Below are 14185 nucleotides of genomic sequence, written 5' to 3'. Positions count from 1 at the left end.
ATGTATTAAGTTAGTGTCACGTGGTTCCGTTTTTATCCTTTTGTTAACTTTTTCGTTAATATTTCGTTAAATTATATGCAAAAAACTTCAGATATTCCACCTAGATTTATCGAATATTCACTTTTTTATCCTTTAGTTTTAACTTTGTCACTAATTTAAAGAAAAAAATTAGTGAAATTGATAATACAAAAATAAAAAATGAAACCATATAGTATTAAATTGATATATTTTAAACTACAGGGCACTAAAGTGAAAAAGTGTCACAGGAGTGGTATTTAAAGTTTTCTCTAAAAAAAATTTACTGTATCATAGTTAGGCTTCCTTTGGGATTGCGGGAAGATTATGTTACGTGCGGTGAGAAAGTACTACGTAATATTGCGTTCGAGTCAGTTACGATATATTTTCTGCGGTCTCACCGGAGAACGCAGAAGCATATATCTTTATATATTTTTTACTCAATTCTATTTTATTTAATGACGTTAGATAGACTTCAAGACCAAACTAAGTCTTACGCCGCATCATCAATAATAATTTGAAAAAAATATAATAACGATATTTTCTATAATCACGATGAAACAAATAAATTCAAAAAAAATTATTTAATTAGTCAGGAACGCTACATCACTAATATAACTGATGTATTCTAGAATTTTTTTAAAATTATAAGATTCGTGATATGTTGATTCTTAAAAATTTAATTTATTGTAGATTTTAACTTCAATTTTTTAAATTATTATGATATAGTTTAATTGACTAAATAATAACATATTATTGATGTATAAGACTGTAAAATTTAATTACCATAATTTGTAAAATTTGAATAAAAAATTATAAAAAAATAGAAAACTGTCGAAGAAAAGGACCAAAAATATAATATCGCCTTTTTTGTCTTTTTGCCGTGGGGGTAGGAACGTGTGGGCCCGCGTACACGTACTACGCTTTGAAGTCTTTTGTAAAATTGTATTGAGACTCCCTCAGCTACGGTGCGTTTGGAACTTGGTCCTTCAACTTTATTTCTTCTTCTACTTGACACTTCTTCAGTTTTTAAATTTTTGAATAAAGATATTTTGGATAGTTAAATAAAAAATTTTACTAAATCAATAAAATTAAAAATAAAGAAGTGTTAATAAAAAAGAGAGACGAGGGAACAACTTCAAAATAGCCTGCATATCAGATGATTTTCATACATTTTTTTTTTCTAATTTATGGATACTGAGCCTGATCTTTTATGATATGGCCATAATTATTAAAAAGAAAAAAAAAAACAGAATAATAGGAATCATTGTCACGTTTGATGTGTTATTTTCACATCACTATCGTCGTATCGTGGCACCTAATAAAGTAGTGATTAAGACCTTCTCGAAGAATATATATATATAATATATATATATATATATATAGTCTGGCTACTATGCTATTAATAGCATGAAATATTTGGTGCTACCAAATTTTCCACCGTTAGATTCACTCTTTTAATCATTTTCACCCATTAGATCATGCTATTCAACCAATTACCGACTCAACCCTAGGGGGCCCACATCATCCTAACCACACATCTCTCAATTCAATAGCCGAAAACTTAGTAGCACCAATAATTTGGTGCTATTAATAGCATAATAGCCTAGTTCTATATATATGTGTATATATATATATATATAATTAAAAGTGACTTTTTTTTTGTTTTTTCCCTGAACTGAAAAGACAAAGAAAGTAATTAATTTGGCATACACAAATGTTCTCCAGGAAATTGCTATTTAATTGCCCATATGTAAGGATTTGCCACCCAATTTAAACTTTTCCTCATATAATTCGATAGAAAAGATGATAGAGTTTTTTTTTTTAGTTCACTAAGGTGTGAGCGATGACTATAAAAACACAAAGATCCCGTCGCATAAAAAAGTCTTAAAGAGTTTATTCGTGAAGCTCTGTATATTTTTGGGGTATATTTACCATCAAACTAATTTGTTTTTAATACGGTATTACTCAAATATAGAAATATTGTATTTCAAACATTCTGGATTCGAAATAAATATCAGAGCAAGAGAGTGACATGAAAATTCGTATTTCTCAAGTATTGATTGAACAATTTTCTCTAGCTTCATATAACGCACAAGAGGGACAGATAACCCCAACCAACTTTGCACTATCAGTCATGGAGAAGGAGAAAAAAAAATTTAAAAAAAAAAAATAGCAGCTTCTGGTTTTTTCCTTGTTTCCTTTGCTAGAGGTAAAAGCTCCTGTTCATTCTACTCCCAAATTATATCATTTTAGAGTTTAATTTATATCATATGTTAAAAAAAAAAGAAAAAAATCCAAGCATCATCTTGCAAAACAAATACTTCAAAGCTCTAAACTACTCGATTTGTCTCCAATATTCTTTGTTTACAACACTTCCAAACAGGCCCTAATAGATACTTCACATAACAACGGTTAACTCAATCAAACATAAAATTTTCATAAATGATATTTTTGTATCTACCAAAGAGTACCATGTTGTCAGAAGGCTCAAACCACTTGCCTTTGTGACTGCAGCAGAGAATTATTCAATAGCAAAACTAGCTTTCATAATATCAATAATTTTCATATCTATTTTTTTTCTCCTGCAAAGAAACCTTCAATAGCTGATACTAGTTTGGTATTGTACAATACACTTTTGTAGCCTTTCCTCAAAATCATCATTCATCATTCTTTAGAGAGAGACACAATTTCTGCAGTGCATGTGCCTACCAGCTTTTCATCAGTTTGTGGCCACTCATCAGTTCCATTGCAAATAAGATATTCTTCTTCACCATCTAGGCATGCATCTTAATATATGCTAGCCTCTATATCACCTACACAGCTACACTGTGCACCTGGCATGGACACATGCATGAGCATGTGAGATCAAACTCACCATGCCCATGTCTCCACAACAGCCAGCATCTCCCTCTATCTCTCTCTCTTCTTGCTCCTTACTTCCCAGCAAAAGTTAGTATTACTTTAAGCTCAATTATATGCCAACAAGCTACTAAATTAATAAGCTTAGGGGGGAGGGGCATCTTTTAGTAGTGTTTCAAGGTGGAAACTTGGCCTCCCCAGCTTACTTAAACCCCACAATCTCTTTTCTGTTGTTTCCTTAATCAAAAGTTGATTTCTCGAGAGCCTCGAAGGATTCTCTTGAGACACGTGCCGATACACGTGTGTGCACACCATAGGTTCACTTGAAATTTTGCCATGAGGAGATCTACTATGGAACTTGGACTAGTTAAATGTTTGAGGAGTAACTAGAGCAACTGGAGACTATTCTAATATGAGGTGCACATGATTGAGGTTGCCCCCCCTTTTTTTCCCTTTGAGAAATAAGTTGCGAGTCCCAATTCCATGAGGTTGGCATTTGCATAAGAATCTCCATAGGTGGCTATGCTTAGAGTTGTCCACATAGGACACTAGTTATTAGGGTACACCAATTAACACAATTAACGATCTCATCACAACTAAACATACTTTCGAGTAACACAAAACAAGTTAAATAACTTAAATAGATGTAGGAAATACCATACAAAAGACTAGAAAACGATTACAAGACTCGTGTATATATGCATGTAAAATACCACATAAATATACAAGCAATATGATTGCTATCAGCAGCGCTACCTAGTGAACACCACAAATTATAACTCGCCCTGGATGACGATTGTAGAGGAAAAGAAACATGCATACCATAGCAGAAATATATTCGTAAGAAATTTGAACTAATCTGTGGTGCATAACTATTACCAGTTTCCACTTGTTTACTAGTACCAAACCATATCAGATGCCTTAACAAAGTACATTACATGGCTAACCAAAATTGTAATAGACTCTGGAATATCATTATTACGTTGTGAAAGAGGAGGCAAAAATTTTAATTCAGTAATGACAGAGCCTAACTTGCAGGATTTCATATTTTTCTCCACATCTGGGAAAAAAAAGACGCATTTTTCCCTAGAATAGAAATGCCAAGAAGAGCAAACCTTTATAGATGCACGTATAGCTACCATGAGAAAAGAACTAGGTCTTGCCGGAAAACAGGAATTTGGTTGGCTCATTCTTTTGCATGTACTTCTTTAGCTTCAGAAATATAATCATGCCTGAAAAGATGTATCAGATTGGTATGAAAAATATACGAACTAGTTCTTCCATGCACCACAAATAACAGATGGAGGAATGTATTAGTGTGAAAATTATGGGAACTAGTTCTTCTACCATGCACAAGTAGCCATAACTGATATTGGCAAGCCTGTAGGCTCAATTTAAAGCATGAACTGAAAGTATGCGTACCGAATCTTGCGATTAAGTTGATAGAGGCCAGTTCCAGCCATTGCAACACTCACACTGAAAAGGTTCCAGTTCTTCTGCAAGAGCAAAATGACAAATGAACAAAAATCAATTAGCATCAAGTAACCAGCATGGAGCCTGCAGCAACATGAAAGTCTGCCATCCTCACGCTGACGGCGAAGTTAAGACATTGCAGAAACAGGATGAAGGAATGGTGCAAGACGAAATTTCATAGCATAGCCAACGCGATAAGATCTTTACAGGAAGAAATTCGGAGCATTGATCTTTTGGAGGAACGGAACATATTGACCCAGGAAGTACAGGAGAAACGAGTTGACCTTAAAGCGCAGCTCCAACTCATTTTAAAGGAAGAAGAAATCCTGTGGAGAACGAGAGCTAAACAGCACTGGCTAAAGGAAGGAGACAGCAACACAAAGTTTTTTCATGCAGTGGCCAACGGGCGGAAGCGTTGTAATGAGATTCACTTTGTTGAAGATGAGGACGGAAGACAAATCAGCAACGAAGAGCTTAAGAAATCCTGTTTCTTTCAATCCTTTAAACGTCTTTTCGGAAGTGTGGAAGATGACCCACCGTCTTTCGGCGATTGGGCCGACCTGTATCGTGGGGATGTCTTACTTGACACGGACTCCCTCACATGCCCCTTTACTATAGAAGAAATTAAAAAGGCTACCTTTCAACTGGGGAGTGACAAGGCGCCTGGCCCCGACGGCTTCCCGCTAATTTTCTTCCAACACTTCTGGGAGACAGTAAAGGACAACATTCTTGATATATTCAGAGACCTTCATGGCACGGATCTCTTTACAGCACCGGTCGACTACACGTATGTATGCCTAATCCCCAAAAAGGAAGGAGCATGCCTGGTTAACGATTTCAGACCGATCTGCCTTCTGAACGGAATCCAAAAGATTATCTCGAAAGTTCTTGCGAACAGACTTGCGGGGGTCTTACCTTCTATCATCTCTCCTTCACAATCGGCGTTCCTGGAAAATCGACTATTAGCGGACTCTTTCGTCACTGCGAATGAACTTCTCAACTGGTGTGCAAAAACTAATAGGGAGTGCGTCAGTGTTAAGGTGGATTTTGAAAAAGCTTATGACAAAGTCAGCTGGAGGTTCTTGCAAAGTATATTACGATGGCTTGGGTTCAGTGACAAATGGTGGAACTAGATTGAACAATGTATCTGCAATGCTAAAGTTGCCATCGTAGTAAACGGCTCGCCGACTAACTGGATGAAAACAAGGAGGGGACTGAGACAGGGGGATCCACTTTCCCCCTACTTATTCATTTTAGTGGCTGACTGTCTGGCTAGGGTCACGAAAGCAGCAAGGGCTAACAGTTTACTTCAGGGAATAGGACCCTCAGACGAATGTCAAACAGTAATTCCGCAATATGCGGACGACACATTATTCTTCGCAAAGCCCAAGAAGTCTGCTATGCGCAACCTACTCTTCATCTGGAAGATGTTTGAATGGGTATCGGGTCTTAAGATAAATATGAACAAGACGGAACTTTACCACTTGGGAATCACTGCAAACAGAGCGAAACGATATGCGGATATTTTGGGGTGCAGAGTCGGTAACCTACCGTTCCGCTACTTAGGCCTTCCGCTACATATCAACCCCCTTCGTAAGGAAGAGTGGATGCCGATCATCAACCGCATCGAGACGCGCATTGAAGGATGGAAGGCAAAACTCCTCTCGCAAGGGGGGAGACTCATCTTGGTCAACTCGGTTCTCTCAAATCTTCCGTTATTTTACTTCGCAATCTTCAAAGTACCGCAATGGGTGCTGAAACGAATTGAAGCGCTTAGAAGAGCCTTTTTTTGGAAGGGGTGTTCCAAAATTTCGGGAGGGTCTTGCCTCGTTGGTTGGAAAACGATTTGTAGGAGCAAAAAAGAAGGTGGTCTAGGGATAAAAGATATGGAAGCGATGAATAAGGCGTTTTTAGCAAAATGGTGGTGGCGTTTCTTCAACGAGAAAGGTCTGTTATGGGGGAGGTTGATCACTGCATTATATTATACCAGAAGAAGGCCGCTATGTGAAGGCAGATCCTTCAGACCTTACTCTCAGTGGTGGAGAAGTGTGATGAGCTGTCGAGATATGTTCAAATACGGTGTTTCATATGTTCTCGGTGATGGGAAAAATATCAGCTTGTGGTCGGATATTTGGATCGATGAAACCCCTCTTAGTACCCGATTTCCACGAATCTTCAGCAGTATCACAAATCAGGTAGCCACGGTCTCACAATGTTGGAACGAAAGAGGATGGAGATGGCGCTACTTAACCAGAGGCTTTGATGCTCGTACCAATGGTCAGAACTGCCAACAGACAGCGTTGCTCAAAAACCTTCTCTCTCACTTTAGCCCATCAGATTCACAGGACAAACTAAAGTGGCGTTGGACCGCCAACCAAATTTTTACCGTCAAATCTCTTTATGAATTCATCACCGACGGAGGACAGATTGATACTTCGTACGACCACCTATGGGGGTTAAAAATCCCGCTCAAACACAAAGTTTTCATTTGGATTCTACTACGAAAGAGATTACCTACGGCAGACAGATTGCTTCGCCGAGGGTGCATCGTGGATCAGCACTGCAGGTTTTGTGTGTTACTAGCCGAAACCGTCGACCACCTATTCCACGACTGTATCGTTGTCAAATTTCTTCGTTTTAAAGCAGGAGTTCTAGAGGAGGAGATTTCGGAAGTGGGGGATGTTTGCCACCTGTGGACACTCATCTCGGACATCCCCGAGGCCGTTACAAGATCAAAATTGTTAACCAAGTTGGCGGCAATTTGGTGGGTCGTCTGGACGGAGCGCAACGGCATTTGCTTCCGCGACGTGGCCCTTAATGTTTCCAGGGCTCTCGAACGTGTCGCCGTTTTGCTTGAAGCCTGGAACGAAGCACTTTGAATATCACCCGGGCTAGGTGCTCTGCTCGCGGTTCCCCTTTGTTGATTTTGGTTTGCTCGTGTTTACTGGGTCTCACGGACCTGGTTTTTTCGCTTATTTTTCTCCTTTCTTTCTTTCTCTTGTTCCCTCGGTTCGGAGGCCCTAGCTGCTTCCAAAATGTATGCTAAATTCATTTTGCTTAATGAATGAAGCAGGTAGCTTGCTACCTATTTCTCAAAAAAAAAAAAACATGAAAGTCAAAAGATATATGTCCATATGTTCCTATTCCATAATAGTCAAAGGAAAATGTTAGCCCTTTACTTGGCTCGATGTTACTCGCTTAGTAGATATAACCCATCTCTCTTGTATATATATTCTCCCAAAGCTAGACCAAAGTACTGCTTATAGTTTTTGTTAATATTTATCAGATCAGAACACTAACAGTGTATAATGCTGTAAAAACTTAAAAATGCAATAGAAATTTGCTAATTGCACCGTAAATTCAGGAGAACCCACTAACAAATATGATAAAAAGATCATATCATACAATGAAAAAAAAAAATTATATGACATCGGACTTAAAATGCATCACTGAATTTACGCAAGACTTACCGGTGTTATCACAGTGCTGTAGCGCGACCAGATAAGTCCGGTGAGAGTAACAACTGGAGATTAATGAATGTTCAGTACTTAAAAGTAAAATTTTAGGGGGGAAAGGAAAACCTCTTATGCAGTGTGAAAAATTTCTCTTCTACACACCAACTTGCTGAGGGTAGGAGATCTTCTCAGGTGGTTTAGAAAAATCTACAATATTTGCAATACTAATTCCCCATTTAAAAGTCGGAGCCCAGAAATGAACTGCAGTTAATTTATAGGAAACAAGTTACATAAGAATAATTCAGCATGTATACAGAAAATATAAAAACTTAGCTAAAGCTACATAAGGCATGACAAATTGGTCAATAGACTCAATACAGAGTGTTGTTCGTCTACAAGAAAGAGGATAACACGAGAAGAAGAAATGGAACGACATACTTGTTTTAGGGCCCGCTGGGTGGTTCCATAGTGCTTTTAGCTTAGATGATGCCATCTAAAACAACTAAACTTTTGTTTAAGCCAAATTCCTCTAATCCTCAGCTATCACCTTCAATCTAAAAGATGAATCCATTAAGTATATGTTGGAGTTGATATAACAACTTAACCGTGCAGCTAAATTAAACACGACGGATAGCCCCCAAAAACAAGAAAGTGAAGATCCACCACCAAGACCACCTGTCTTATCCTTATTCATACTTCCTAATATTAAATCAAACATAAAAATTATTATGGTAGCTGTCGCTACGTCGTTATGATCGATCACTTTAGGTCCATAAGGATTTTATTGCCTTCAAATGAAGATGAATATAGTCATCAAATTTCTCATCAAAATAAGTTTTCCCAGCAGCTGGAAACGGATCAAACTTCATAATAAACAGATTAAAACACTATAATTAGTACCCTGCAACACTTCAAAATTGTCCAAGATTCATAATATTCCATCATAATGGTCATCATCATCCTAACCCAATAACCCCACTTCCAAATCAAAAATATCTAATCCCTCAATTCCCTTTTGTTAGCCAAAGCTATTGATCGGAGAATATAATTATATTACGCAAATATTCCCCCAATATAATCATCACTAGTATATTGCGATCAGATTCAGAACTATCCCGATATCGCATGCCTACGGAACCAAAATTTGAGAACCCTAGTTCATCAATTTCTACAATTAGCGTCATAAATCAAAATTAAAAAACAAAAAAAAGGAAGAAATAGCCGAGAAATCGTACGAAAATTCTTACGAGATTTATGATGACAAGGACGGGGCGGAGAGACGTTCGATCGAGTGATATAGATGGGAATGGGCGGGGGAGAGGGACCGAGCGAAGCAGTTGAGAAGATAAAAAGACAAATTTTTTTTTAAAGGGAAAACTTCGAATACCCCCCTGTGGTTTCACTTATTCTCACTTCAGCACCCCTGTGGTTTCATATTTTCTCACTTTAGTATCCTGTAGTTTAAAGCGTATTAAGTTAGTACACTATGGTTTTGCACTTTTTTACTTTAGTATCCTATGATTTAAAATGTATCAAGTTAGTACCTTATAGTTTCGCACTTTCTCACTTTAGTACCCTCTAGTTTAAAAACCACAGGGTACTAACTTGATACAAAAATAAAACCACATGGTACTAACTTGATACAAAACTATAACCACCAAGTACTAACTTGATACACTTTAAACCACAGAGTACTAAAGTAAGAAAGTGCGAAACTATAGAGTACTAACTTGATACACTTTAAATCATAGGGTACTAAAATAAAAAAAATACGAAACTACATGGCGGGTTTTTGAAGTTTTCCCTTTTTTTTAAAATAAGGAGGAGAGAAGCGGCCCAATTTGTTACTTGTAGGCCTAACGTGCGTGAATGGGCCAAATTAGGCCCATGTTGGGCTCTTCCGAGGCCGGGCCCTACAAATATTTAAAAAATAAAAAATTGCCAAATTAAAATTTAAAAAAAAACACGTGCATGGCACGTGCGCAGTATCCAGAGTCTCCAAAGCGAGCGGCGAGGGTGACTCCGCCGCACTCCCCTGCTTCTAAACTCTCACTACGCCGCGCGTTTCGAAGCTTCTTGGGCCGCAGCAATGGCCGCGGCAGCATCTCTCTCCCCGCTCATCGCTCCCCGCGCTTCGCCAAACGCGATTCCCCGCCGCGCTTTTCCCTCCGCGCGGCGCCTCGCCGTAGAATCGCGTCACCGACGCCGGGTCCTCGCCATGGGCGGCGCCGACCTCCTCGGCGACCTCGGCGCGAGGGACCCGTTCCCCGAGGAGATCGAGAGCAACTTCGGCGAGAACGTTGTGGGGAACACCGACACGCTCCACCGCATCCTCGTCCCGAATCTCCGCGCGCTCTCCCTCGCCCAGCTGAGCTGCGAGGCGATTCCCCCTTCGCAGCCTCCCTTGGCGGACGACGACGCCGAGAAGCTGCTGAAGAAGGTAAAATTTTATGCGAATTTGTTCCCAATTTCGATTCTTTTTCATGTAATTTAAGATTTTGTGTGCGAAATTTAGTGTTTTGATGGTTGCAGTATGGTGATTTTTGTGTTCGTTGTCGAATTTTAGCCCAAAATTTATAACTTTGGAAGCTGCATTTATTCATTGCAATACATTACTCCTAATTATCCGTTCACACCCCATGCATTTCTTAGATAGACCATGCAAAATCGAATTTTTCCGCAAATGTTAGGAATTAACATGTAACATTGTCAAGTAGAATGACGCGTAGCTTATGGGTTTCAGTAGATACACCACATCTTGCCATTAACAATATATGCTTTCCAAAAACTTGGTTTCCAACACATAATGAAATCGCCCCATGGCGTTTTCATGAGAATTTGCAGTTTCGAGGGGTATATAGTTGAATATTCGGATATCGTATGGATATGTGTAAACATTGATTGTTTAGCAAAATTGTTTACTCAAGTTAAAGGCTAATGCTCTGAATTTGTGTAGTAGGTTGTGGGCTGGAGGCTTGCGGAGGCTGATGGAGTGAAAAGACTACAATGCTTGTGGAGGGTGAGGGATTACGGATGCGGGGTAGAACTCATTAATAGGATTTATAAGGTGGTCGAGGCTTCCGGGCATTATCCAAACCTTCATTTGGAGCAACCTAATCAAGTTAGAGCGGAACTATGGACCGCTTCAATCGGTAAAATCATGTTCTATTCAAATCTGTTGATGTCCTTGTATGCTTCTTATTGTACAAATCCGTGTGTTTTCAAAAGATTTAAGGTGATAGTTCTGAGTTGAAGTCTCAATAGGACTAAGTCGAAAATTCTAAGCTAAAGAGATGAGTTTTGATATCAAGCAACACACCTCTTTCTTTGATCCAAGCAAAATAATCCTACTCTCACCTTCTTGCAAATCTTAAGCTGATGAGTAACAAAAAATAATAATAACTAAAGAAACACATTATTGTACATCACTTCTATCTGAGTGCAACAACTTCTGCAACTTCTCTATCTGAAAAGCAGCAGCCAGCATTTGGCGATAAAAGTGGGAAGAGAGCTAGCAGGAGCAGACAACCGGCAGAAGAAAATGAATGCCATGCAATATGGATATTTTTGTTCAGCGTAATAACGTCTTGCTAGCAGTGAAGTTACAAACTATCATACCAGACAATGACATATTTCAGTGGCAAATCGTGTCTCGAGGTTTATTTTGCTGAAGTTTTACTTCATCTTCTAGGATGCTACTTGTTGCTTTTGATGATGTACTAAAAGAGACTTTCCACCACGATAATTTTATATTTCAATTCTGTCCCTCAGTTCTGAATCTCACGAGTTAGCTGGTCATATACACAATCTCCCTTTTCGTGCCGGTTCAGATTAGTCAGCTTTTGTTTCTTATTTGCTACCGAATCAAGTGATGCACTTTGTTTACATTATCTTGAACATTTACTGTAATAACTAATCACTGCTGATGACTTCATATTGCAGGTGGTCTAAGCATGAATGATTTCATCGTAGCTGCCAGAATTGATAGAGTCAAAACAGCAGATCTTGTACCGAAAAAACGTATATGGGCATGACTTGTTAAGCAATATCAATGTTCATAGACGGAACTTAGAAATTTTGAAACTACTCGAGTATATCTCTTTGTAGCAATTGAGAGTCCTCATTTCGCATGTAATTGCTTAACTTTGATTGATTTTGGCCTCCTAGGCTTGTATATACTTTAAATATACTTAAAAATTTATTGGTTTTTAAGCCAATTAAAATGCAGCGACTATTGTTACTTCTATTTATCTCCCGTTGGAGGAGTTTGATTAGTTACAATGGAGCTCTTTTAGTGGTTTAATTTGCCAATACAAGCTGATTATGGTAACTATAAGCTTTGCAGAAGTAGCAGCAAAGAAAGATATTCGTTCTGTATTGGAGCTAATTACTATACGTTTTAAACCCAATTTAACTTTTCATGTGAATCTAATTCGTTCTCTAACACCTGGATTCATGATTATGCGATTCTTTCGGTAATTAAAATTTTATCGTTGAGACCTCTTCTGCAATTACATCATAGCCTTCTTAATGGAGTTGAGTTAGGATGTCCGATTTTCTCAGATACTAATTATTAAATTCTTAGTTAACTACGCTCGATATAGTTGATAAAGTTCACATGTATTTCAGAATTTGTATATTCCTTTTTTTTTTCTTTCTTTCTCTGAAATATTGTCTTACTTTGTTTGGTTTGCTTACTGCTTCGAATGCCATTTGTGAAGGATGGTGGTTGCTAATGGCACTTTTCATAAGTCTTGTTACTCAAAAGATCGATCTGATAAAAAATGGGCGCAAAATTATATATATTACCACCTCCACTCAAAGATGGAGATTTAGCCTATTATATATAATACCGAAAATTTAGATCTGTTAAATGTTAAAGGTGGGAATTAAATCCAACATCTCACAAAGAATTGAATCGGATAACATGTTACTTAAAAAATCAATCTAATATGAAATGGGCTCAGAAATATTAACAAGTCTTAATCACAAGTTTCTTGAAGCCACCCAAACACCAAAACCAATTAATAAACATATATAAAACCAGGAACACATTCCTTAATACATCCAACTAAGGAAAAGTTAATCTTCTTAGAGTATCATTGACATAATTTGGACACACGCTTTGCGTCTGATGTTATATTTTCTATATATATTCATTAACAATCCAGGAGCTTCTATTCTTTGCCGACCTTGTAATAATAGCTATTTATTTTTCTAACAGTGTCTCCCTTTTTTCCCTTTTTCTTTTTTTTTTTTTTCTGTTGTTGAACTTGGTGTGATTTTGACCCTTACCAGATCATTATGGCACAAACTCATTCATTAAAAGCATCAATTCCTGGAATTCCAAGGCACCTTTTTGGCCCAGGTTTTGCTGTACTTTGACATTTCCCAAGCTATCTGGGGCTTATCTAGAACTTAAAAAACTAGACTATGGAGCTCCTTTTGACTAAACAACCCTCTCAACCTAAAAAATAGCTGGTGATGGCATTTGATAAAGAGTTGAGATATACATATAACAACTTTAAAAGATGAAGGTGCCTGGGAATTTCCCCTTTTTTTTTTTGGCTTTTTACTACCTTCATCTCTAGAATATGCATGTGAGATAAAATATGAATATATTCTGATAAAAGGATTTTTTTTTTCCCTCTTTTTTTTAGTGGTGGTGCAATTGCTATTCTTAGCTGGAAAAATAGACCAACATAAAGAATTTGTGTGGAGTTCCTATTTGATGAGCTTGGTTTCCTTTTTCTTTTTTCTTTTTATTATTATTGTTTTNCTCTCTCTCTCTATATATATATATATATAGAATTAGGCTACTATACTATCTATAGTACCGGAGCTCCGATACTATAGTCTTGTTTTCGATCTTAGGGTGTTCAAATTAACGATCCACACCATTAAATATGATCTAGGGTATATGAAGTTCTTAAAAATAAAATTTTAGTTTTTTTCGACATTGTTTACTTAGTAAATAAATTATGTCAAAATGGACGGTGGAAATTGAATAATCTTTAAAATTTGAGTGTGGGACTTTTAAATTCAAGATCAAGAATGTTAATCTTAATCTAGATAGTTTAAAGTATTTTCTATCAAATTTGAAGAAATTTAGATTCTTCTACACCGTTAAACTCCAAACTCGCCATAGTAGCCATTAAAAATTGATAATTTTGAAATGGTTTGATCATAAAGTAAACTATATCGAAAAAATATAAAATTTTATTTCTAAAAACTTTAAATACCCTAGATCAGTTTTAACGGTCTGGATCGTTGATTTGAACACCCTAAGATCGAAAACGGGACTATAGTACTGGAGCCCTGGTACTATAGATAGTATAGGAGACTAGCTCTATATATATATATATATATAGAGAGAGAGA

The 14185-nt window shown here is 37.4% G+C and overlaps 2 protein-coding genes across 2 annotated transcripts; one reads left to right on the top strand and one right to left on the bottom strand.

The window, feature by feature from the left end:
* LOC109713728 (mitochondrial pyruvate carrier 3-like) lies at positions 2353-9128 on the bottom strand. Its single transcript, XM_020237905.1, has 6 exons — positions 9041-9128; positions 8244-8359; positions 7968-8066; positions 7821-7873; positions 4300-4373; positions 2353-4109 (listed from the first exon to the last, which is right to left on the bottom strand). Exons 2-6 carry the CDS (start codon positions 8296-8298, stop codon positions 4064-4066), a joined length of 327 nt encoding a protein of 108 aa, XP_020093494.1. The 5' UTR covers positions 8299-8359; positions 9041-9128; the 3' UTR covers positions 2353-4063.
* Positions 9820-12051, top strand: LOC109713596 (putative pterin-4-alpha-carbinolamine dehydratase). The gene is made up of 3 exons (XM_020237723.1): positions 9820-10245; positions 10765-10957; positions 11748-12051. Exons 1-3 carry the CDS (start codon positions 9895-9897, stop codon positions 11837-11839), a joined length of 636 nt encoding a protein of 211 aa, XP_020093312.1. The 5' UTR covers positions 9820-9894; the 3' UTR covers positions 11840-12051.

The sequence above is a fragment of the Ananas comosus genome, linkage group 8 (assembly GCF_001540865.1).
Source record: "Ananas comosus cultivar F153 linkage group 8, ASM154086v1, whole genome shotgun sequence".
In the NCBI taxonomy this organism is placed as follows: domain Eukaryota; kingdom Viridiplantae; phylum Streptophyta; class Magnoliopsida; order Poales; family Bromeliaceae; genus Ananas; species Ananas comosus.
The sequence above is the reverse complement of the archived record's forward strand: the minus strand, read 5'-3'. Positions and strand labels throughout refer to the sequence as shown.

Excerpts from the sequence above, each read along its gene's own strand:
- LOC109713728 (XM_020237905.1), bottom strand. The coding sequence starts at position 8,298 with ATGGCATCATCTAAGCTAAAAGCACTATGGAACCACCCAGCGGGCCCT. Across the intron at positions 7,874-7,967 it reads CTCCTACCCTCAGCAAGTTG|TTGTTACTCTCACCGGACTT; the intron begins GTGTGTAGAAGA and ends ATTAATCTCCAG. Across the intron at positions 4,110-4,299 it reads CAACTTAATCGCAAGATTCG|GCATGATTATATTTCTGAAG; the intron begins GTACGCATACTT and ends ACATCTTTTCAG.
- LOC109713596 (XM_020237723.1), top strand. The coding sequence starts at position 9,895 with ATGGCCGCGGCAGCATCTCTCTCCCCGCTCATCGCTCCCCGCGCTTCG. Across the intron at positions 10,246-10,764 it reads CCGAGAAGCTGCTGAAGAAG|GTTGTGGGCTGGAGGCTTGC; the intron begins GTAAAATTTTAT and ends TTTGTGTAGTAG. Across the intron at positions 10,958-11,747 it reads ACTATGGACCGCTTCAATCG|GTGGTCTAAGCATGAATGAT; the intron begins GTAAAATCATGT and ends TTCATATTGCAG.